Below are 25,654 nucleotides of genomic sequence, written 5' to 3' on the forward strand. Positions count from 1 at the left end.
ACTGGTCCCAGAATGGTTCAGGTGAAGACCGTCCCAACGGCTCAGAAGACATATTCTGAGCTCCCACCCATTCCTGGCCTCTTTTGCACACCGTCTTCCACAGTAAAATATCCATCACCTTTCTACCTCTCTTCAGCTCTTGAAGAGTCATCCAGACTGGAAACATTAATTCCGATTCTCTCTCTGCACCTGCTGCCATGCCTGAGTTTTTCCAACATTTCTGTTTTTACTTATAAATAAATTCCGGCCTTGCCACAATGTCTACATCCCATGAAGGCAGAATTTAGAATGTAGGAAACAATCCACACTGATGGAGGATCTTGTACTTTTCTATGTTGGACCAGTGAAGCACACTTCAGATTGATGTGTCTCTGGCTTCTCTCTGCCCTCGTCTCTCTCTCTGTACTTTGTGCCATTCAGATGAGAGATAGTTGGCTGCGTTGTCGATGACTGACTGAAACGCAATTTAATGGGGCTGTCAGTTTCCTTCACAACCCTTCTCAGTGCACCTCATCCTCCTCGCTTCCCCTCTTAACCTTCCACTGTTTCCTCTCTTACTGCTCTCCACCATCAGTTGTTTTGTGCCCATAGCTCTTTCCACTTTGGATAAACCCCCAGTGACCTGTCTGCCCCAATATCCCATACTATCCCTGTCCTTCCTGCTGATCGCACTTCCATTGCTTGTGCTCACCATCCTCCACTTCAACTCTTCATTCCCTTTTGCTTTGTTACTCCCTCTGCCTCCTGTCCAACACCAGCTTAGCCTGACCCTCCATGTCCTTGGCTTTTATCCCGTACTTCCATCACTTGGCCTGTCATACGGCATTTTCCACAATCTCCAAGAGTAAAGGACAAAACTGTTGAGGAAACATGAGGGTTCTGTCGCCCTCACCCCCTGCTCCCTGGAATCAAGCAGCCTGATGCCAAAGCCAGACACTAACATCAAACTGAGATACCAGTAGTTAGTTTATTGAAATGTCTGTGCTATGGATTAGTCTTGGTCTTGTAGATGCTTCAAGGATTCACTCTGCACAGTTTGTGAGCAGCTGGATGTGTAAAGTTCACAGAAATCCATCACCTTAGTGTCAAATCTCCACACCAAGCTCCTGAGAAACAGTGCCAGGGGAGATTCTATTGGTCCGATTGAGAATGTTGCACCCATTGCCAACCTGTAACCAGTCCCCTTGATTTAGTCAAAGTCTTCAAAAAGTCTGGGAGTTGAATCCGCCAAAGCTGAGGATCTTTGCAGTTCCCCCTCGGGCAGGTTTGAAAGTTTAGATTTCACAGTGGGTGGTGGGCAGGGGAGGAGGGAAATTCCCTGAGACGTGCTGTGAATTTCAGTGTACCAAAATAAAAGTGATTCTTTTTATTCCTGTGCTTTGTTCTTTCTCTCCAGATTCTGATTCTCGATGTGATTGAAGTTGTGCCTGAGCCTGGCCAGCCTCTCACCAAGAACAAGTTCAAGGTTCTGTACGAGAAGGAGCAGAAGGGGCCGGTGACTGCCCTGTGTAACTGCAACGGTTACCTTGTCTCAGCAATTGGACAGAAGGTAACCGTGGTTCCGTGCCCGCCCCCCTCAGTGCACAGTCAGCACGTTCCTTATTTAGAGTCTTGCCAATGCATGTTGTCCGGAATCAATGCTTCACTTACCTGCCTATCTCGGAGGCTGATATAGAATAACATGGAAGTAGTCAGTGCAGGAGGAGACGTGAATAAATTAAAGCCTCTTGAGGGGCTGATTTCACACACATCCGTTTTTTTCCTGTCTTCCTATATTAATTCAATTTCCCACCTTGGTTCCCAGATCCTTTTAGTGTCAACTAGTGGGGCAGCACGGTAGCATAGTGGTTAGCACAATTGCTTCACAGCTCCAGGGTCCCAGGTTCGATTCCTGGCTTGGGTCACTGTCTGTGCGGAGTCTGCACGTTCTCCCCGTGTCTGCGTGGGTTTCCTCCGGGTGCTCCGGTTTCCTCCCACAGTCCAAAGATGTGCAGGTTAGGTGGATTGGCCATGCTAAATTGCCCTTAGTGTCCAAAATTGCCCTTAGTGTTGGGTGGGGTTACTGGGTTATGGGGATAGGGTCGCGGTGTGGGCTTGGGTAGGGTGCTCTTTCAAAGAGCCGGTGCAGACTCAATGGGCCGAATGGCCTCCTTCTGCACTGTAAATTCTATGATAAAGAACCCCCATCTTCTAAATGCTGCGACCATTTAATGCCACTCACTGTGTCGCACAGTCCTATAATGCAGTGGTTGAGAAAACGCTTCTAATCTCCCCCTGTACTTCCTTGGTACTTATCCCAACATCCTGGCCTTTGCCTTCAAGGTGAAACAATTCAATTGAAGCCACCCATCTCTCCTTGATTGTAAACCGCTCTGGCAGTATCTGTGGAGAGGGAAACCGAGTTAAAACATTTCATGTTGATGACCGTCCATCAGAGCCCCTCTCTTGTCTGTCTGATTACTTTGCACAACTGAAATCAGTCATCTTGAATGATTGAAGAAAAAAGGCTGACGCTGTGGCTTAGATGGCTAAAGCGCCTGTCTTGTAAACAGGAGATCCTGAGTTCGAATTTCAGCGGTGCCTTCATACCGTTCGGTCAAAGCAACTAGATTGAGAAGAAATGCTTCCAATTTCATGGGGAATGCAAGAAATGTTGGCTCTTAGAATCATACAATCCCGACAGTGCAGAAGGAGGCCATTCGGTACCACCGAGCCAATCAGCCCACCTTCCCACACCTCGTGCTGGTGACCTTCTCCGAGATCTACCCATGCTGCAAGTTGATTACAAAACTATGCTCTTGAATTTGATATGGAGATGTCAGTACTGGGGTTGGGCACAGTAAGAAGGCTCTCCACAGGCTCTGCCTCCACTTCCCCTGATGCAGGAGCAGCACTCTGAAAGCTAGAGATGTCAAATAAACCTGTTGGACTTAAACCTGATGTCGTGAGACTTCTTACTGTTAAAGTTGAAAGCATTAATCTTTTGGAGCCCTAACTATCATGCTGATCCCTCACACGAGAGCTCCGACTGGTCACCCTGGTCCGCTTGCCACTGACAGTGTCACTTGTCTTGGAATGTGATTTTAAAAAAAACAAAATGAGCTAATTTGCTGTAACATTCCTCAGTTATTAAGAGTTTCTTATTGCTGATCTTTTTATTCATTCGCTGAATGTGGGCATTGCTGGCTGGGTCAGCATTTGTTGCTCATCCCTAATTGCCTTGAACGGAGTGTCTCGCTAGGTCACTCCAGAGGGCAGGTCCACATTGCAGTGGATCTGGAGTCACAGGTAGGCCAGACCAGGGAAGGACGGCAGATTTCCTTCCCTAAAGGACATTAGTGAACCAGATGGATTAAAAAAAAATCTAAATTTGTATTGAATTCAACATCTGCTGGGTCCCACTAGTAATTATTAGTAGTTTTGTTCTGTACGTGGTGTAATGTTTGTTTTTCTCATTGGTGGCACTCATGCCTCTGAATCAAATGTTCATGGGTCCCAAGTCTCCATTTGGACATAATCTAGGTTGACACTGTGCAGTACTGAGAGGGTGCTGCACTGTCAGAGGGTCAGTACTGAGGGAGTGCCGCACTGTCAGAGGGTCAGTACTGACAGAGAGCTGCACTGTCAGAGAGTCAGTACTGAGGGAGTGCTGCACTGTCCGAGGGTCAGAAATGAGTGAGTAACACTTTTCAGATGAGATGTTAAACTGAAATCTGATTGGTTCCCTCAGGTGTATGTCAGAGACCCTATGGCACTGTTCCAAAGCGTAGGGCTGTTCTTGCTGGTATCCTGAGTAATGTTTATTCCTCAAACAACATCACAAAAATACGGACTATTTCTCTGTGCAGTTTGTGAGATCTTGCTGTGTTCAAAGTAGTTGCTGTGTATTCTACAGTACAATAGTGACTCCACATCTAAAAGTAGTTCAGTGACTGTAAAGCAAGTCCTTTCTTTTCTGTTTCATTTAAAATTCCAGAATTGTGGAGAATTTAGTATTTTTCCCTCGCGATGTTCTGCCTAGTAACCTGATGGAATTCCTCCTGTCCAGATTTTCCTGTGGAGTCTGAAAGACAACGACCTGACTGGCATGGCCTTCATCGACACTCAGCTCTACATTCACCAGATGATCAGTGTGAAGAATTTCATCATGGCAGCAGATATCATGAAAAGTGTTGCCATCCTTCGATACCAAGAGGAGAGCAAGACACTGTCTCTTGTTAGCAGGGTATGTGTGTATGTGTGGCATTGGGCTGGCCACTTGTACTGTTCCCCCTCCCCCCAGGAATGGGAACAGCTCAAAAATATTAACTTCCAATGGGATAATGTGATGAGCATGGTCATTTCCTCTCTTGCTGCACAAGAGCCCCGTATAATGGAGGCTATTCCCATTTTAAATCTAAGCTAACAGGAAAGGTATGTGCAGCTGGTAAAGTCCACAGCCTTGGCGAGCTAAACATTATGCATGCTTTATTAACCCGTCTCACCCTGAACCGTGGGTGGCAGGTCAGGCTGAGCATAGGTAATAACGCATACAGTATCCTAGGCTTTATCATTGGGGGCACAGTGTACCAGGAGGTTATGTTAGACTGCATAGAACATGGTTTGGCCTGAACTGGAGTATTGCAGCCAGGTCTGGGCACCATTCTTGAGGAAGAATGTGAATGCATTGGAGAGAGTATAGAGGACATTCACAAGCATGATTCCAGGAATATTGAAGAGGTTGGGTCTGTTTCCCTTGGAGAAAAAAAGGTTGAGAGGAGACTTGATAGATGTATTCAAGATCCTCAGGGGTATGAACAGGGTAAAGAGTGAGAAACTGTCCCCACTGGACAGTACATCAGGAACTCGAGGGCTCAGATTCAAGATAATGGGTAAAAGGAGTAACGGGGATGTGAAGATTTGACTTTTCACCCAGAGGGTTGCTGGAGTCTGGAATGAACTGCCTGTTAGGGTGGTGAAGGCAGGTTCGATCCAGGATTTCAAAATGGAATTGGGTTGCTATCTGAACAGGGAGAATGTGCAAGGTTACGAGGATAAGGAAGAGGAGTGTGACCAGGTAGAATGCTCTTTCAGAGAGCCAGTGCTGACTTGATGGGCCAAATGGCCTCCTGCACTGAAGATTCTGTGATTCTGGGTGCCACACTTTAGCAAAGATGTGAAGACATTAGACCGTGCGGAAGGGATTCACAAGAATGGTTCCAGGGGTGAGGGATTTCGATTGGAGAAGTTAGGTGAATAAACAGGGGTTGTTGGATTGAGCTGTGATACCTGGGATGTCAGATTGGGTTAGGTAGCAGAGAGTTCCTGATGATTGCGGAATTGTACCCTGAGAAATGGTAAATTTGGCCAAATGAAGGGGAGAATGTTGGCAAAGGATTTTAAGATAGATGAATGCAGTGAGTTTTGTTTTAATGAATGTTCACCTCTAATTGTTAATGTCACTTTCCCCCAGGACCCCAAACTTCTGGAAGTGTACAGCATTGAATTCATGGTAGACAATTCTCAGCTGGGATTCCTCGGTGAGTTACTGTCCGGGTGTGTTGTTGCAGCTCTAATGAGACTTCAGTCCCCATTGTCCTCCATTTCAGTGCAGAAGGATGTTGGACAGGCACAGCAGCTCTGTGTCTGTAAGATAGGTGACCTTCAGCAGAATGCCAAAGCTTCCTAAATATGAAAAACCATCTCCACCACTTTTCTATTCTTTTGGGGCGAGCTCTACATTTATAATTAGAAAACAGTTTTGATTCAGATTTCCAGAATTTTGTTTTCTTTTCTCATTTGCCCTCGTGCCTTCCTCCTTCCTGATAATCCAGTCTAACATTTGTGGGAAAACGTGGTGTGAATTTGGACCTTGCATTACAGGGTCTTTGGTGGAAGCAGCATTTTATGAAGTGGTGGTACGTTGGCAATTCTCTCTGTTTCCCTTCAATTGCTCCGTATAGCTGACTATTTTTTTCCTCCGTTTTGGTTTCAGTGTCGGACCATGAGATGAATCTCCTGGTTTATATGTATCAGCCAGAAGGTAGGAGCCACTGTCATTACTCTGTGTACTGGTGAGGATTCAGCACTGCTGCTTTTGTGATTCTTCCCCCTGTCTCGCGCTCAGTTGAGTTGGGAAAGGACCATTTGTCAGTTTTGCATTATGATTTTCCTAAAGAATATAAGGCAAGGCCCATTGCTAATGGGCTTGTTCCTTCTGTACATTATGCACCCTCCTCTACCTTGCACTCGACTCCTCTCCTTGATCTCCAGAGGAAAGATTTTCCATAAATTAACTCTTGTGACGAGGTTAATGTTTATCCATCTCTAATTAAACCCTGCCCTGCTGAACATTCCAAATTGCAGCGGGACACGATTGTGTGGAGAGTTTCCATTGTTGTAAACATGACTACGTATCAGAAAGTACTGATGCTTCATCGGAAGTTAAGCTTTGGGAAGCCCTGAGGTTTTGAAAGGTGTGATAGAAATGCAAATCTGGCCCCGGGTCACTGTCAGTGTGGAGTTTGCACGTTCTCCCTGTGTCTGCGTCGGACTCTCCCCATAACCCAAAGATGTGCAGATTAGGTCAATTGGCCACACTAAATTGTCCCTTAATTGGAAAAAAATAATAATTGGGTGCTCTAAACTTAAAAAAGAAAAAGAAATAAATAAATGCAAGTCTGTTGCATTTGATAACCTGAGGTCTTGTAACCTCAACAACGTAACCCTTTTTATAAGGGTGACAACATGCTTTGTGAGGTAATGCTGTCCTTCTCATCTCAGTCCAAAATGACCGGCCCCTTATCCTGAGGCTCTGCCTTGTGTTTTAGATTTCTCCACCAGTAAAAACAACCTCTCGGTCCACCCTTAAGATGTGCGTAGTTTTCCGTGAAATCGCCTCTCATTCTTCTTAAACCCTGGATAAGTGCAGCTTTAACACCCAAGAAGCTTAACACAATCCAGGACACAGCAGCTCGCTTGATTGGCACACCTTCCGAAAACATATGCTCCCACCACCACTGACACACAATGGCAGCCGCGTGCACCACCTACAAGATGCACTGTAGCAACTCACCAAGACTGCTTAGATAGTGGTTTTCAGATCCACGAACGCTACTATTGTCATGTGAAAATAGAACATACAGTGCAGAAGGAGGCCATTTGGCCCATCGAGTCTGCACCAACCCACTTTAAGCCCTCACTTCCACCCTATCCCCGTAACCCAATAACGACTCCTAACCTTTTTGGACACGAAGGGGCAATTTATCATGGCCAATCCACCTAACAGCACATCTTTGGACTGTGGGAGGAAACCGGAGCACCCGGCGGAAACCCACGCAGACACGGGGAGAACGTGGAGACCCGCACCCATCGGGGGATTGAACCTGGGACCCTGGCGCTATGAAGCCACAGTGCTAACCACTGTGCTACCGTGCTGCCCCAAATATGTGTCCCTTTAAGAAAGGTTTTTGTCTTACCACATGGCTTCAGTGATGTCATTGTGTAGGTGGAGCTGGGCTGTGGGTGTAGAGGTTTTTGGTTTTGCTTTCGCTTTGATATTTGACTGCTGTGGACTCGGGGAGCAAGAAGTGTTTTGTTCCTGTCGCACTCTTTTCATTTTAAATACCTGTTCCAGTAAAAACCCATTGGTTATAGTTATCAGCTGTTTTGGTAACTTAAAAGATACAGTTTGCTTTCCAGAAAGGTTTAAACCTGCTGGTGAGATGGGGGTCAGAATCTCGGGAAAAGGCAGTCTTATTCATGTGAGAATGCAGAGTGCTGGGCCATGCCCTTGAATAGGAGTTTTTGGTTTATGGGATTTTGTTTGCGAATTGGAACAGTTAAGGGGGGATTAGTTATGTTATACATAGATTACTGTAGCTGTGGGGTGTCTTTATGTTTGTAATTGATAAAAATTATTGCTGTTTGTTTATCTATAAATGTTAACTAAGTTCTTAGACTAAAGTTTATTTTGATTAAAGTGTCAGGAAGATTGTTGAATCACACCTCAAGTGAAGACTTGTGCTCATCCTAGCCAAATTCAACAAATAGTTATAGGTCAGGTGAACTCCATAATTCACTTTGGAGTTTTTAAACCCTGGCCCATAACACCATCCAGAAGGACAAGAGCAGCAGATACCTGGGAACCCCGCCACCTGGAGGTTCCCCCCCCAAGTCCTTCACTACCCTGACATGGAAATATCTCGCCGTTCCTTCGCTGTCGCTGGGGTAACATCCTGGAACTCCCTCCCTAACAGCACAGTGGGTGTACCTACACCTCCAGGACTGCAGCGGTTCAAGAGACCACACACCACCACCACCTTCTGAAGGGCAACTGGGGATGGGCAATAAATGGTGGCCTAACCAGTGAAGCCCATATGAATGAATTTTTAAAAAATCTTGTCCGCTGTAGTGCACTCCTGCTCCAAGCTGAGCAAAGCTTAATGCAGGCTAAAGATGGAACCTGGGATCTCCTTCAATGAATCCAACTATGGACTTTACCCTTCCAGGCCCAGAACCATTAAATTAAACCCACTTAAACCTATACCTTAATACTGTTTACCAATACCAAATATAAATCCCTTAAAACTACCTCTGATTTCCAAACAATGTCCATGTGGCACATTGTTTAAAATAGACTCTGAGCTGGTATTGTCACTGGACTAGTAATCCGGAGACCCTGGATAATCCACGGCATTTGAACTCTGAAATAGATATCTGGAATTAAAAGTTTAATGATGACCATTGTCGTTTTTTGGAAAACCCCATCTGGGTCACTAATGTCCTTCAGAGAAGGAAATACAACCCCCTTACCCGGCCTGTCCTACATGTGACTCAAGACCCACAGCAATGTGGTTTATTTTTAAATGTCCTCTGAAATGGCTGAGAAAGCCACTCCGTTCAAGGGCAATTGGGATGGGCAATAAATGATGAACAATGACGCCCGCACCGCATGATAGAATACGGTGGGCCAAAGGGCCTCTTCTTGTGCTGTAAAACTCTGACTGTCATATAAAAAAATTCCCGACTAACAGGTTGGTAGTCACCTGTTTTCTCCCTCCCTTCTTAAATAGTGCCGTGAATTCTCTACCTTCCAATCTGCAGGAACTGTTCTAGATGTTATAGAACTTTGGAAGATGATCACCACTGCATCCATTATCTCCATATCTACCTCATCCAACACTCTGCGATGTTGAATATCAGGTTCCTGGGCTTATTAACCTTCAGTCTCATTAGTTTCTCCAATACAAAATTCTTACTGGTACGAAGAATGAGAGGGGAATCGAATTGAAAGATAAATTCTGGGAGGGCTGGACCGAAGCGATACAGAGATGTCGTTTCCTCTGTCTGGAGGGTCTGGAACAAAAGGGTCACATTATCAGCATACTGGGAGGCGAATTTAGTACTGGGACGAGGAGAAACCTGTTCACTCCGAGGGTGAACCTATGGAATTCTCGACCACAGAACGCTGTGGAGGCCAAGCCACTGAATATATTTAAGAAAGAAATGGATAGATTTCCAGATTCTTGAGGTGTCGAGGGATATGGAGAGAGCGCGGGAGTATAGGGGACTCGCCATGGTTATTTTGAATGGCGGAACAGGCTCGCAGAGCTGAATGGCCTACTCTCTTTCTAAGGGTAAAATAATAAAAGTGGATGGCTTCAATTTACATATAGACTGGATAAACCTAATTAGCTCTAATGCTATGAAAGATGAATTCTTGGAGCAGCATGTTGAAGAACCAACTAGGGATCAGGCTATTTTACATTTAGTATTATCTAATGAGAAAGGGCTAATAACGTTGGAAAAGAACCTTTAGGTCATAGTGACCAGAATATGATCAGAGAATCATAGAATTTACAGTGCAGAAGGAGACCATTCGGCCCATCGGGTCTGCAACGGCCCTTACAAAGAGCACCCCACTTGAGCCCACGTCTCCACCTTATCTCCGTAACTCAGTAACCACGCACTCAACCTGGTTGGACACTAAGGGCCAATTTAGCATGGCCAATCCACCTAACCTGCACATCTTTGGACTGTGGGAGGAAACCGGAGCACCCAGAGGAAACCCACGCGCACACGGGGAGAACGTGCAGACTCCGCACAGTGACCCAAGCCGGGAATCGAACCTAGGACTCTGGAGCTGCGAAGCAACTGTGCTAACCACCATGCTACCGTGCTGCCCCAATAGAATTTTACATTAAGTTTGAAAGTGATTTAGTTCATTATGAAACTAGTGTCTAACATTTGAACAAAGGAAATTATGAGGGTGTGAGGAACAAGTTGCCTCTGGTGGATTTTCCCTGTAGACAGGCAATGGTTAGTATTTAAAGAAGTATTGGATGGTCTACAATAAATATATATTCCACCAAGACCTAAAAATCAAACCGGAAAGGTGAATCAATCTTTGCTAACAAAGGAAGTGAAAGATTTCATCAGGTTAAAGTGGCCATTGAGGATTGGTGAAATTTAGAATCCAGCAAAGGAGATCCAAGAAAGTGATCAAAGGGAAAAGAATATAATGCAAGCTAGCAAGGAACATGAAGGCGGACTGTAAAGGCTTCTTTAGGTACTTGAAATTGTAAAGATTAGCAAGAACAAATGTGGACCCATTACAGACGGAGACCGGGGAATTCATCGTGGAGAATAGAGGAATGGCAGAGATAAAATGCTAAAATCCTTGTTTGTTCATGGTGGTCGGAATGGGCTGGGCTGGGGCCTGGCTCACCGTGGCACAGTTGCTGGTGAGCGGGCGGGTGGCCTTGGCATTGCAGTGTGTATCGGATAAAGGCTGCCATCGAAGGTCTTGTCTTGGATGAGGATCTCGGCTCTGCGGTGCAGGTTGTTAGAGCTCACTGAAGAATTGCAGGGTACTTTTAGAAGAGCTGGGGAGACGCATGAGGATTCTTGCACTCGAAAGAGCGCTGCCCTGGGTTAGGGGTTTCCTTTGTGTCATTGAGATCCTGCTGCATGGTGTGCCATCAATCTCGACGGGTCCAGGAGATGGGGACCGGGCGGGCAATACCCCTGGGCCCAGTTCCTGGTGAGAGTTGGGAGACGCGTTCCCGGTTGAGTTTGAAAATTGACTGCCCTGCTTTGGTAACCTTGATTTGGAGACTGGGTGTATCTGATTCGATGGGCGTGCAATATATCCTGTCTTGGAGGCCACTGGCCCTGCATTGTCCAGTTCCGGATGCCTGTTGTGAGGGGTTGGCGGCAGCCGAGTGGATCATGTCATTTCACCCAGCCAGGGTCACACTGGACCACTTGGGTGTCGGGAGAGGCGGCATGGTGGAAGTAATGGTGTCTCGTGCTTCGATCGCTGGAATCTTTGAGGGATCCTGAAGAGGGCTCATTGATCTTGTTTATCCTTTGCCTTCTCGTGCAACATGGAAGATGTCCTTATCCTGTAATTTACCCTGCGGTTCTCCAATAATCCTGAACGTTACAAAAGAAGGGGCTTTTCGCTGCTTGTACCGGGGAGGAGGGAATCAGCCTTCAGGGCACCCAACTGTTGAGTGTCTTGACGGTTGTTCTTCTCTGGCTAGGCCCATCTCTCTCTCTCTCTCTCTTTCCCCCCTCCCCTGCAGGCTGGGGCTGCAGTAATTATCCTCTTTCTATTGGTACGTATGTGGATGGTGCATTTCCCTGGATGAGGTTGGGAAGGTAAGGGCTCGGCAGGAAGGTCCTGGGGGTATAATTTCTTGTTTGTCAGTTGTGCTGGGCTATTCTTTGGCTATTGTCCGCTTAGGTCTAGGGCTCGAGATATCCCTCTTTGAGGCTGCTTCCAGGGGGCACACTGGGAGGCTGGGTTTTGCTTCTCTGGTACTCCCGTGGGGGGGGGGGGGCTAGGGATTGGCCGAGTCCGATCCCTTGATGGGCATCCAATTACCCCACCACGCTGGGACACCTTGTTGAATGAGTGGCGTGGTGTTCTTTTCATTTGTAGATGCTGGGCGGGAGCCAGAAAGGTCTGGGTTGGGTCCCGATACTTTGTTGTCAGATGGATTTGTTCTTCCTTCCTCCTTTTCTCCCTTGGGAGGCCCTGAAGGCTTGATCATAATCCGAACATGTTGTTGTTTGTCCTCCCTTAGTAATTGTATGGAATTATTTTGGTTCTGCCCTGGGCCAGTATTGGGGTTGAGTTGTGTTGGGTGTAATGTATATAACTCCCCTTTGTATTCCGAGCTCAGACGGACCGAAACCCCAATATTGTAGTTTATTTGAAGATTGTGGAGAAAGAATAATTTGCTCCAGGAGTGATTGTTCGAAGAAACTGACTTTCTACATTTCTTGGCTCCACCCAGCAATGACATCATCTCCCCAAGCTGAAAATCAAATTAACTTTTGCAGACCGGAAGTACCTTAACCCCCCCAGGGACTTTCCCCAGTTAAACCATAGTGCATTGGCCCAGACTGAAAACAACATTCCTTTGGTCAATTTCACCTTCTCAGGATTGCTACCAGTGCCACGTGATAGAGTAGGAATGACAGGATAGCTAGGATGAATACGTGGCTTGAGAGATGGTGCAAGAGGGAGGGTTTCAAATTCCTGGGACATTGGGACCGGTTCTGGGGGAGGTGGGACCTGTACAAATCGGATGGTCTGCATCTGGGTGGGACCGGAACCAATGTTCTCGGGGGGGTGTTTGCTAGTGCAGTTGGGGAGGGTTTAAACTAATGTGGCAGGGGGATGGGAACTGATGTAGGAAGTCAGTGGGGACAGAAACAAAAGGCAGGAAGGGAGAGTGTGTAAAGCATGACCAGAGAGCAAGGAAGGTCTACATTAAACTGCATTTATTTCAATGCAAGGGGCCTGACGGGCAAAGCGGATGAACTCAGGGCATGGACGGGCACATGGGACTGGGATATTATAGCTATGACTGAAACATGGCTAAGGGAGGGGCAGGACTGGCAGCTCAATGTTCCGGGGTACAGATGCTATAGAAAGGATAGAACAGGAGGTAAGAGAGGAGGGGGAGTGGCGTTTTTGATTAGGGAGAACATCACGGCAGTACTTAGAGGGGATATATCCGAGGGTTCGCCTACTGAGTCTATATGGGTGGAACTGAAAAATAAGAAGGGAGAGATCACCTTGGTAGGACTGTACTACAGGCCCCCAAATAGTCAGCGGGAAATTGAGGAGCAAATATGTAAGGAGATTACAGATAGCTGCAAGAATAATAGGGTGGTAGTAGTAGGGGACTTTAACTTTCCCAACATTGACTGGGACAGCCATAGCATTAGGGGCTTGGATGGAGGGAAATTTGTTGAGTGTATTCAGGAGGAATTTCTCATTCAGTATGTGGATGGACCGACTAGAGAGGGGGGCAAAACTTGACCTCGTCTTGGGAAATAAGGAAGGGCAAGTGACAGAAGTGCTAGTGAGGGATCACTTTGGGACAAGTGACCATAACTCCATTAGTTTTAAGATAGCTATGGAGAATGATAGGTCTGGCCCAAGAGTTAAAATTCTTAATTGGGGCAAGGCCAATTTTGATGGTATCAGACAGGAACTTGCAGAGGTAGATTGGGGGGAGACTGTTGGCAGGCAAAGGGACGGCTGGTAAATGGGAGGCTTTTAAAAATGTGTTAACCAGGGTGCAGGGTAAGCACATTCCCTTTAGAGTGAAGGGCAAGGCTGGTAGAAGGAGGGAACCCTGGATGACTCGAGATATTGAGACTCTGGTCAAAAAGAAGAAGGAGGCATATGACGTACATAAGCAACTGGGATCAAGTGGATCCCTTGAAGAGTATAGAGATTGTCGAAATAGAGTTAAGAGGGAAATCAGGAGGGCAAAAAGGGGACATGAAATTGCTTTGGCAAATAATGCAAGGGAGAATCCAAAGAGATTCTACAGATACATAAAGGGGAAAAGAGTAACTAGGGACAGAGTAGGGCCTCTTAAGGATCAACAAGGACATCTATGTGCAGAGCCACAAGAGTTGGGTGAGATCCTGAATGAATATTTCTCATCGGTATTCACGGTGGAGAAAGGCATGGATGTTAGGAAACTAAGGGAAATAAATAGTGATGTCTTGAGAAGTGTGCGTATTACAGAGGAGGAGGTGCTGGAAGTCTTAAAGCGCATCAAGGTAGATAAATCCCCGGGACCTGATGAAATGTATCCCAGGATGTTGTGGGAGGCTAGGGAGGAAATTGCGGGTCCCCTAACAGAGATATTTGAATCATTGGCAGCCACAGGTGAGGTGCCTGAAGATTGGAGAGTGGCGAATGTTGTGCCCTTGTTTAAGAAGGGCAGCAGGGAAAAGCCTGGGAACTACAGACCGGTGAGCCTAACGTCTGTAGTAGGTAAGTTGCTAGAAGGTATTCTGAGAGACAGGATCAACAAGCATTTAGAGAGGCAAGGACTGATTCGGGGCAGTCAGCATGGCTTTGTGTGTGGAAAATCATGTCTCACAAATTTGATTGAGTTTTTTGAGGGGGTGACCAAGAAGGTAGATGAGGGCAGTGCAGTAGACGTTGTCTACATGGACTTTAGCAAAGCCTTTGACAAGGTACCGCATGGTAGGTTGTTGCAGAAGGTTAAAGCTCACGGGATCCAGGGTGAGGTTGCCAATTGGATTCAAAATTGGCTGGACGACAGAAGACAGAGGGTGGTTGTAGAGGGTTGTTTTTCAAACTGGAGGCCTGTGACCAGTGGTGTCCCTCAGGGATCGGTGCTGGGTCCACTGTTATTTGTGATTTATATTAATGATTTGGATGAGAATTTAGGAGGCATGGTTAGTAAGTTTGCAGATGACACCAAGATTGGTGGCACTGGATAGTGAAGAAGGTTATCTAGGATTGCAACGGAATCTTGATCAATTAGGCCAGTGGGCCGACGAATGGCAGATGGAGTTTAATTTAGATAAATGTGAGGTGATGCATTTTGGCAGATCGAATCAGGCCAGGACCTACTCAGTTAATGGTATGGCGTTGGGGAGAGTTATAGAACAAAGAGATCTAGGAGTACAGGTTCATAGCTCCTTGAAGGTGGAGTCGCAGGTGGACAGGGTGGTGAAGAAGGCATTCGGCATGCTTGGTTTCATTGGTCAGAACATTGAATACAGGAGGTGGGACGTCTTGTTGAAGTTGTACAAGACATTGGTACGGCCACACTTGGAATACTGTGTGCAGTTCTGGTCACCCTATTATAGAAAGGATATTATTAAACTAGAAAGAGTGCAGAAAAGATTTACTAGGATGTTGCCGGGACTTGATGGTTTGAGTTATAAGGAGAGGCTGGATAGACTGGGACTTTTTTCCCTGGAGTGTAGGAGGCGATCTTATAGAGGTCTATAAAATAATGAGGGGCATAGATAAGGTAGATAGTCAACATCTTTTCCCAAAGGTAGGGGAGTCTAAAACTAGAGGGCATAGGTTTAAGGTGAGAGGGGAGAGATTCAGAGGGGCAATTTCTTCACTCAGAGGGTAGTGAGTGTCTGGAATGGGCTGCCAGAGGTAGTAGTAGAGGCGGGTACAATTGTGTCTTTTAAAAAACATTTAGATAGTTACATGGGTAAGATGGGTAGCTTAATGGTAAAAACTGGGCGGCATGGACTGGTTGGGCCGAAGGGCCTGTTTCCATGCTGTAAACTTCTATGATTCTATGATTCTGGCTCTTAGAAGCTCCCAAGTCTTTACAAGGTGTCACGGTGGCTAGCACTGCTGCCTCACAACACCAGGGCCAAGGATTCAATTCCGACCTCGGGTGACTGTCTTCGTGGAGCCTGCACACTTTCCTTGTGTATCCGTGGGTTTCATCCTTGTGCTCCTGTTTCCTCCCAGCCCAAGGATTTGCCATGCTAAATTGTCCCTTGGAGTCCAAAGATATCCAGATTAAGTGGGGTTGCGGGGATAGGATGGAGGAGTGGGCTACAGGTAGGGTGCTCTTTCAGAGGATCGGTGCAGACTTGATGGGCCAAATGGCCTCCTTCTGCAATGTAGAGATTCTATGATTGTATCAAAACAAAATCCTTTTTTAAAACATGACCACTGCAGTCACACTTACTATAACCCCTGACGTTTAACCCTTAAATTGCCCCAATATTTAGAAGCAGCTATTCCTAAAATCCTCTATTAGTCACAGTAGAATACGAGGGTTTCTATGTAAGGTATGATGAATCCGTTCTTGGTCTTACATGGGTGCCGATTGATCTTGTACCTGAGAAGAGGAGGCTCTGAAAGGACATTGGTGCTGTTGGCGCTGCTGGAGGGAGAGGGATGTACGTTGGTGTGCGCCGATCGTGGTGCGGGAGGTTTATGCTGATTTCTCGGGATGATTGCAGGCTTGTGCAGGATTGCCGTTTTGTTGTGTTTTCATGATCGTATCCTGTTTTTCCCTCTGCCTCTAGTGGGGTAATATTGTGGGCAGCACAGTCGTTAGCACTGTTACTTCACAGCGCCAGGGTCCTAGGTTCGATTCCCAACTTGGGTCACTGTCTGTGTGGAGTCTGCACGTTCTCCCCGTGTCTGCATGGGTTTCCTCCCACAAGTCCCAAAAGACGTGCTTGTTGGGTGAATTGGATATTCTGAATTCTCCCTCTGTTATCCGAACAGGCGCTGGAATGTGGCGACTAGGGGATTTTCACAGTAATTTCTGCAGTGGTAATTTAAACCTACTTGTGACAATAAAGATTATTTAAAATGTGTATCTAGTTTTGTCTAATGATTGTATCGAGCCAGTTTTGATGTTCTGTTCCATTCTGTACTCGTGTCTGGATTAAGCCATTTCTTTTTTCTCAATCTTTTTTAGTGTCACAAGTAGGCTTACATTAACAATTCAATGAAGTTACTGTGAAAATCCTCTAGTCACCATACTCCGGCGTCTGTTCGGATACACGGAGGGAGAATTCAGAATGTCCAATTCACCTAATAAGCATGTCTTTCGGGACTTGTGGGAGGAAACGCACGCAGACACGGGGAGAACGTGTACATGGGGCTGAGGGTCAAATACTGCTATGGTTTGAGATTTGCTTAACAGTCAAAGAGAGTAGAAATAGGGGTAGCACAGTGGTTAGCACAGTTGTTTCACAGCTCCAGGGTCCTAGGTTCGATTCCTGGCTTGGGTCACTGTCTGTGCAGAGTCTCCACATTCTCCCCGTGTGTGCGTGGGTTTCCTCCGGGTGCTCCGGTTTCATCCCACAGTCCAAAGGTGTGCAGGTTAGGTGGCCATTCTAAATTGCCCTTAGTGTCCAAAAAAGTTAGGTGCGGTTACGGGGATAAAGGGGATAGGGTGGAGGAGTGGGGCGCTCATTCCAAGGGCCGGTGCAGACTTAATGGGCCGAATGGCCTCCTTCACTGTAAATTCTGTGTAAATTCTATTCTGTGAATAAACGGGTCATTCTCAGGATGGTAGGTTGTGACTCATCAGGGTAAAGCTCTCGTACAGTTAAATAAAAATTTCAGAGTAGCCAGGTTGATGTGGTTGTATATACATATTTTCTTCCTGCCTCCTGGCCAGGACAACTGTCTTCTGTCAGCTGCTAAACACACGTTTACTTTTGTATTTGGTTGCTGTGATTCTTGAGACCCAGCCCCCCCTGGATACCAAATTTCCCAGTCCTTCACCGGTCAAAAAAATTCTCATTTTTAAAAATTGTTCTTTCAAAGTGGGCAACTTCACACTTCCTCACATTGCACTTCAGCTGCCAAGTCATACAGTACTGAAGAAGCCCTTCGGTCTATCGAGTCTGCACCGACAGATTGCGCTAATCCCACTTTCCAGCACTTGGCTCATAGCCTTGAATGTGAAAGTAGTTTCTAAAGGTTTTGCGGTTTCCTGCCCTTATTCCCCGCCCAGACAGTGCATCCTTACAGACAGCACGGTAGCACAGTGGTTAGCACTGTTGCTTCACAGCGCCAGGGTCCTGGGTTCGATTCCCAGCTTGGGTCACTGTCTGCATGGAGTCTGCACGTTAGCCCCCTGCCTGCGTGGGTTTCTTCCCACAAATCCCGAAAGACGTGCTGTTAGGTGGATTGAACATTCTGAATTCTCCCTCTGTGTACCCGAACAGGCGCAGGAATGTGGCGACGAGGGGATTTTCACAGTAACTTCATTGCAGTGTTCATGTAAACCTACTTGTGACACTAATAAAGATTATTATTATACACACCCACCTCCCTCTGGGTGAAATTTCTTTTCTCAAGTCCCCTGTAAACCCTTTTTATTCACCCTTCAACTAGGGGGAACAGCTGCGTCCCATCCACTGCTTCGTTCTCACTTTATCTGTCCAAGTCCAGTCTCCGTGCCTTCCTCAGGGCTAACTTTCTCACCTAACCATGTACTGTCAGCAAAATTGGATACATTACAGTCTATTCCCTCATCTGCAGTCTTCCACCTGTCAGCCTTCAAATGACCCATTTAATTGCTGATGTTGGTGAAATCTCTTCTTTTCCAGCAAGGGAGAGTTTTGGAGGGACCCGATTACTGCGACGAGCAGACTTTAATGTAGCAGCGCAAGTGAATGCGTTCTGGCGTACACCATGTCGTGGAATCATGGACGTTTCAAATAAGAAGAATCTGGCTTGGGAGAACAAACATATCACCTGGTTTGGTAAATATCTGTTATCCGCACGGAAGACATTTCTCGGTTGGATTCTTGTCATTATCGGTTCCGAATGTAGCTCTCCGTGAGATTTATTTATGTTTGATGTTTCCCAGCAACTCTGGATGGTGGGATGGGATTACTATTACCAATGCAAGAAAAGACATACCGGCGTCTTCTGATGTTACAGAATGCTCTAATCACCATGATTCCTCACCATGCGGGCCTCAACCCCAAGGCATTCCGGTAAGAAGCGAGCAGCATTTAGCACCTCGCACCTCAATCTTCCAATTGCCATCAGCTTTAAAAATGGAAAACCCTCCCTCATCCTATATTTACCAGCTAATTGGATCCAAACTCCCCCGTCTCCGTGGGTAGAATGGATGCACCTTCTCTGTAATGTTACGGCTGGAGGGCAATTAATTTTAACAGCCCTGCTTTCTCCCCTCTATCCGTCCAAAAACAGAAAGGTGTTTTTGATATCTGGTGACGTATTTTCCCCAGCCCTTCAATTCCAGCCCTCTAAGAATAACCCCCACAGCCAGCCCGAAAGGTAAAATAAGGCGGTGGGTTTATTTCACACACACACAATGTGGGAAAGGGGTTTTACAAATGTTGTCCCTTTTGCACCCTTACCATAAGAGAGGGATAAGGAAAAGAAAGGGGTACGGGTTAAAACCATGATAAAAGAAAATACGAGTTATGGTTTTGCGCGAGTCCAGAATGAAAAGTTCAATGGGGTATTCCTTCAGAGGGTCGATTCACCTAGTCAGGACAGAGGACTTCCACGATGGGCGAAGATACATAGTTGAATTAGTCTTGAAGGCACTGTTCCAATAGTTCACTGTGTAGATGAGAGTCAAAGTTTCTTTCCGCTGCTACCTGATGGTAAAGTGGAGAACCGAGACAGGCTGCTGGCCTGGACTCCTGCTTTCTGTTCGGAGGTCGAACACTGACTGCCAGGGTTTAAATCTCACATGGCAACATTACAGGTTCTCGCAGGGGGTGGGGGGGCGTCATGTCCAACACCCAGAAGTGGGAGAGATGTAATAATAATCTTTATTGTCACAAGTAGGCTTCCATTAACACTGCAATGAAGTTATTGTGAAAAGCCCCTAGTCGCCACATTCCGGCGCCTGTTCGGGTACACGGAGGGGGAATTCAGAATGTCCAAATTACCTGACGGCACGTCTTTCGGGACTTGTGGGAGGAAACTGGAGCAAACCCACGCAGACACAGGGAGGAACGTGCAGACTCCACACAGACAGTGACCCAAGCCGGGAATCGAACCCCGACGCTGTGAAGCCATAGTGCTAACCACCGTGCTACCCTATGTATTTTCCCTGGTCTGGAATCTTGGTGTTTAATAAAGGAGTCAGGGCTCATTTTTGTTCGCGATGACGTGACTGATGTTTAATGGAAGGTTAGAAATGCCTCCGGTATGAATCATGGCTAGGGGCAAAGCCTTCGTCCATTTAAAAAATGTAGATTTTTAAGAGTAACAAGGTTGAAGTGGAATTAGTAGTCTCGAAGACAACAGTCTTCTGAGAATTCAATCTGAAGATCTCCTGAACATACCGTGCAGAAGGAGGCCGTTCGGCCCATCGAGTCTGCCCCGAACCACTTAAACCCGCACTTCCACCCGATAACTGTAACTCAGTAACCCCACCCCACCTTTTTGGACATCTAGGGCAATTTAGCATGGCCGAGCCACCTAACCTGCACGTCTTTGGACTGTGGGAGGAAACCCGCACAGACAGTGAACCAGGGGGGAATCGAACCTGGGACCCTGGCGCAGTGAAGCCACAGTGCTACCGTGCCGCCCCAAAAGTCGACTAAGACTGTAGAGCTCAGGCCCTCTACCATTATTTTATTTTATAACGGGCAAATTTTGATCTTCCAGTATGAGAGATGACAGTGTCAGGTAATGGACTACCCAGGACAGGGTTAGATACAGAGTATAGCTCTCTCTACACTGTCCCCATCAAACACTCCCAGGACAGGTACAGCACGGGGTTAGATACAGAGTAAAGCTCCCTCTACACTGTCCCCGTCAAACACTCCCAGGACAGGTACAGCACAAGGTTAGATACAGAGTAAAGCTCCCTCTACACTGTCCCCATCAAACACTCCCAGGACAGGTACATCACAGGGTTAGATACAGAGTATAGCTCCCTCTACACTCCCCATCAAACACTCCCAGGACAGGGTCAGTACAGGGTATAGCTCCCACAAAACTGCCCATCAAACACTCCCAGGACAGGTACAGCATGGGGTTAGATACAGAGTAAAGCTCCCTCTACACTGTCCCCATCAAATACTCCCAGGACAGGTACAGCACGGGGTTAGATACAGAGTAAAGCTCCCTCCATACTGTCCCCATCAAACACTCCCAGGACAGGTACAGCACGGGGTTAGATACAGAGTAAAGCTCCCTCCATACTGTCCCCATCAAACACTCCCAGGACAGGTACAGCACGGGGTTAGATACAGAGTAAAGCTCCCTCTACACTGTCCCCATCAAACACTACCTGATTCAGTATGAATTATATAAAGGAAAAGCTCAACTGTTTTACCAAATCAATCCCCCACATTCCTGGCCGCCCTGTGTTGAGCCTAAATGAGATTGATGTGAATCGGGCAATCTGCAGAATTTTAAACATTGGAAATAAACCGCATTGTCAGTTTTGACAGAAGATAAATCAGTTAGTTGGTTTTATTGATGGGCTTCCATGCTTCCTGTAGTGGGACATTCATCAGTCTACAAACCAATCCTGATGCATTCTCGGCTTGGAAGTTTGAAGAATTACGAGGAGTGAACATATTTATGCTCTCCACATCTTGTTCTGAACCCCACCAGTAGATGGTGCTAATGCACCATGCGCATTCCATTCTCACTGAAATGGCTGTTTTATCTCCGACAAAAACAAATTTTGCATAGTTATCACACTAAGAGAATAATAAGCTGAAACATAGGCATGCTGGCTACAAACTAGCTATAGTTATCACAAACATTTTGTTTTTAAAATTGTCTAGACCCGTTATCTCCCAACTTAGCACTCCCCTATGGAATGCAGACCACCAAGACTAAGGGCAATTTAGCATGGCCACATCTTTGGACTGTGGGAGGCAACCAGGGAAAACCCACGCGCACACGGGGAGGACGTGCAGACTCCGCACAGACATTGACCCAAGCTGGGAATCGAACCGGGGAAGCAATTGTGCTAACCACTATGCTACCGTGCTGCCCTCAAAGTTGCAGTGACATTGGACGCAGTTCAGAGGAGGTTCACTAGATTGATTCCAGAGATAATGGGGGTTGTCTTATAAAGAGAGATTGAGCAGTTTAGGCCGATACTCTCAAGAGTTTAGAAGAATGAGGGGAGATCAAATTGAGGTTTACAAGATGGTAAAAGGCAATGACAAAGTAGACGTGGAACGAATGCTTCCTCTTGTGGGGCATTCCAGAACGAGAGGTAGCAAATTTAAAACAGACGAGAAACTACTTTTCTCAAAGGCTTGTGAATCTGTGGAATTGATTATCCCGGAGTGTGGTGTATGCCGGACATTAGCAAATTTGAGGAGATGGACAGATTGTTATTTGTTATTGAGAATGGGCAGGACAGTGGAGTTGAGACTGAAGATGAGATCAGCCATGATCGTATTGAATGGTGGAGCAGACGTGCCTACTCCGGAGGTTCTTAACAGTGACCACACTTGGAAAGTACTTTATTGGCTGTAAAGTATAAATGCAAATCTTTACTTTCATCTGAACCATGTTAGCTTGCCACTGAATACGTTTCCTACATTATCCCACAGTGAACATATGATTTGATAATGCACATTAGTTTATGTTGATCTGGACCACTTTAAATAGCTTTCATTTACCTCCAGAAGTCCACCCCTCAGCACCGCTTCTTTGTGACGTTAACTCCAGGCAGCTTGTGTGCGCACCCATGATACCCAGCTCCATTCCCTCGATCAGCCCATCTTTACAATCTGATTCAAAACTTATCAACTTTTGTTCACCCATCCTGATGTTTCTCTCTCTCGTTCCTTTTCATTGCGGCCCCTCTTTCTACATATAGTTTCCTTAGCATGGTTAAAACATGTGAAGCTTTTTTTAAAAAATTCAAGCCAGCTCTTCATTCAAACAAGTGATTCATTGTGGAAGGCGGGCAGCGGTTACTGCTGCTGCCTCACGATGCCGAGGTCCCAGGTCCGATCCCGGCTCTGGGTCACTGTCCGTGTGGAGTTTGCACATTCTCCCCGTGTTTGCGTGGGTTTTGCCCCACAACCCAAAGCTGTGCGGGGTAGGTGGATTGGCCACGCTAAATTGCCCCTTAATTGGAAAAAATGAATTGGGTACTGCAGTCATAAGTCAGGAAATAGTAAATGAAGAGCTTGCATTTCTATAGTGCCTTGGTCGTCAATAAGTGCAGTTACTGTTAATGTAGACACATGGCTGACATTTAACAACAACATTGAGATAAGTGACCATTTGAGGAACATTTGTTGCCCAGGACATGGGGAGAGCATCTTTGTTGCCATGGGATTGTTAATGCTCAGCTGAGGACATAGGCTAGCACTTCAGGGCAGGACTGAGTTCAGTTTGTGGAGCGAGACTCGACCTTTTTGACTTTGAGGTGGGAATGCGACCCGCTGAGTGCGCGCAATGTGTGATGTGTTTTCTGTTTCCTGTTTGATGCAACAGGATGTTGCACTGTGATCGACGTGCTCTGCAGAATGCAGTGAGGAACATTCTGGATGGTGAACTGCTCAATAAGTTTCTGTACCTCAGCACCATGGAGCGCAGTGAACTGGCCAAAAAAATCGGCACAACGCCAGATATGGTAAGTAGCGCTAAACACTAATTCAACAGACTGGACTGATTTTTATAATTACCTCTGTTTAGGGACAAGTCAGTCAGATGTAATATTGTCTGGCATGATGACATGAGCCTAATACTGCACGTATTTTGACAGAAGAACACTTTTTAATTAGAATTAACTTTTTCTGCATTATTTCCCTCAACCTGTCCCGTCTGCTGACCAGTTCTGTGGTACTGATCCACGGGTAGAGTCATTTCTGATACTATTCTTCTGTGATCCTAGTACTGAGGAGGGCATCACACTGATGTAACAGCAGATATATGCTGGGTGACCGATAACCTAGCCGTACTGATTGCTCATCCATTTGGTCAATTAAGTGGAGTGAGAGTTTCAACAGCCATTGTTTGGTTGCAAAAATAATCACGGCCAAGCACAGCGGCCGTGAAAGCAGTCACGCTGAGGGCGGTCTCTTATCCAAATCATTGCCTCAGCTGCTTTACCCAGGGGAGGATGTAGCAGTGTTGTGACATTCTTAACAACTTGTGTTTCTTTTAGATTTTGGAAGATGTGCTGGAGATTGATCGAGTTACTGCCCATTTCTAATGCAGATGAGACCGAGATTTGTTGACAACCTTCACCTCAATGCACAGAGACATCTGACTGAACACAGCAGTGCAAAAAGGCCTGAGGCACTTTTAGATGTTAATATGGATTCATTTGAATGTATTGTCTGTTTTTCATACTTAATATTTTGTAATGCAAATAGGGTTAAAAAAATTGTTTTTTAATCTGTCTCTCTTTTTACTTGCCTTGTGTTCTGCAAATATCTTGGAACGGTGGAAGCTAGATTATCGTTCCACCTGATTTGGAAAAACCAAATCAATTTAACAAAAAGGGGCATGGCATCAAGAATTCTTTTAAGGTCGGACTTGAGAGAAAGTTGCATTTAATAAGATACCTACCAGGATATCCCACAGTCCTAGCACACAGGTACAATTAGTCACAGTCCAAAGATGTGCAGGTTCGGTGGATTGGCCATGCTAAATTGCCCTCAGTGTTGGGTTACGGGGAGGGCGCTCTTTCCAAGAGCCGGTGCAGACTCGATGGGCCGAATGGCCTCCTGCCTGTAAATTCTATGATAATCTATGAAGTGGGCAGATGGGATTTTCAGTCTCATCTTCGAGATCATAGCAGCACTGATGTCATCATTATGACTGCTACTGGTAGATAGACTAATGGGGGGAAAAACTCAGTTAAACCCACCCTTCAGCGGGGAGCTGATGTGGCCTCTGAATCAATCTTACACTGTTGCTCTTCTTTGCTATAGTGCCATGTGAGAGGACAGCCAGGGCTAGCTGAAATGCCGAACCCCCATCTCCTCTGCAGGCATTTCTTTTGGCAAATAATTAGAATGGAGTGAGTATCAGGAAAGAAAATCTTTTAATATTTAAAAAGTTACTCAAAAAACAAGTACGGTGCATGATGTGAGAATTAATAGGTCAGAATGGACTGGGTCCGGCAGAGTTTCAATATCATTCACCCTTGAAGGCACCAAATGACTTGGCATTAATCTTACTACAGAGAAAAGGAAACAAGACTCAACTGAATTTCTCATCCTATGGTACAAGGTGTGTAAATGCCCATCTGTTGCTTTTTAGTAGGTTCTTGCAGGATGGTCGCCAGATTACAGTGCGATCTGAGGAGTGAAAATGTTAGTGAGAATTCAGATCCCTTTGGCTTTTCTTCCATTTATAACCTCGAGAGGATCATGACTGCTTGGTTTGGTGGCCATGATGGTCAAACGTTGGTCCTGCGAGGTAAAAAGGAACCAAGATTTCCACCAAAAAAAAGTCCATTAAATTCTCACATCTACCAGTCAGAGGTTTTGAATACCATTCCGTCTGCTACTACTCTAGGTAACTGTACAGTTCCTCATCTGGCGCTAACAGGCCAAAGTAAACAAACAATCGTATAAAAATGGAGATCAGCTTCATCATCAGGCTTTCAGACCTGAGGAATAAACAGAATAAATATGGTTACAAACGCACCCAAATATTTAACTCTATCCACAGTTTCAGACCGGTCTTGGTATTCCTCTGGCACTGCCCCGGCCCAGCCAATAATCTCCAGACACTGCTAGAACTGGCTTACCTGAGATTGATCTCAAATTGGAAGCTGGCCCACTTTATCTTCATCCACTTGAAAGCACCAACAGTCCAAAATCCTCTGCTTTGTTTGTTTGTTAACAGACTTTGTGCTCGAACAGCACTGGAAGGAAAGAGATACAACAA

At 46.0% G+C, this 25,654-nt stretch overlaps 2 protein-coding genes across 3 annotated transcripts in view; one reads left to right on the forward strand and one right to left on the reverse strand.

Moving 5' to 3' along the window:
* The window catches only part of cpsf1 (cleavage and polyadenylation specific factor 1), a 142,267-nt gene extending 118,116 nt beyond the window's left edge, over positions 1-24,151 (forward strand). For both annotated transcript variants that reach the window (XM_072507982.1, XM_072507983.1), the window contains 8 exons: positions 1,397-1,549; positions 4,049-4,225; positions 5,453-5,519; positions 5,975-6,022; positions 18,385-18,540; positions 18,648-18,777; positions 23,246-23,384; positions 23,919-24,151. In XM_072507982.1, the coding sequence (XP_072364083.1) occupies positions 1,397-1,549; positions 4,049-4,225; positions 5,453-5,519; positions 5,975-6,022; positions 18,385-18,540; positions 18,648-18,777; positions 23,246-23,384; positions 23,919-23,966 (918 nt within the window). In that variant the 3' untranslated portion in view covers positions 23,967-24,151. The remainder of the gene's footprint in view (positions 1-1,396; positions 1,550-4,048; positions 4,226-5,452; positions 5,520-5,974; positions 6,023-18,384; positions 18,541-18,647; positions 18,778-23,245; positions 23,385-23,918) is intronic.
* Positions 24,152-24,784: 633 nt separating this feature from the next.
* The window catches only part of adck5 (aarF domain containing kinase 5), a 275,480-nt gene continuing 274,610 nt past the window's right edge, over positions 24,785-25,654 (reverse strand). Inside the window, exons 14-15 of the mRNA XM_072507984.1 lie at positions 25,515-25,631; positions 24,785-25,373 (exon numbers count right to left, since the gene is read on the reverse strand). Of these exons, the coding sequence (XP_072364085.1) occupies positions 25,271-25,373; positions 25,515-25,631 (220 nt within the window). The 3' untranslated portion in view covers positions 24,785-25,270. The remainder of the gene's footprint in view (positions 25,374-25,514; positions 25,632-25,654) is intronic.

This window comes from Scyliorhinus torazame, chromosome 6 (assembly GCF_047496885.1).
Source record: "Scyliorhinus torazame isolate Kashiwa2021f chromosome 6, sScyTor2.1, whole genome shotgun sequence".
Lineage (NCBI taxonomy): Eukaryota > Metazoa > Chordata > Chondrichthyes > Carcharhiniformes > Scyliorhinidae > Scyliorhinus > Scyliorhinus torazame.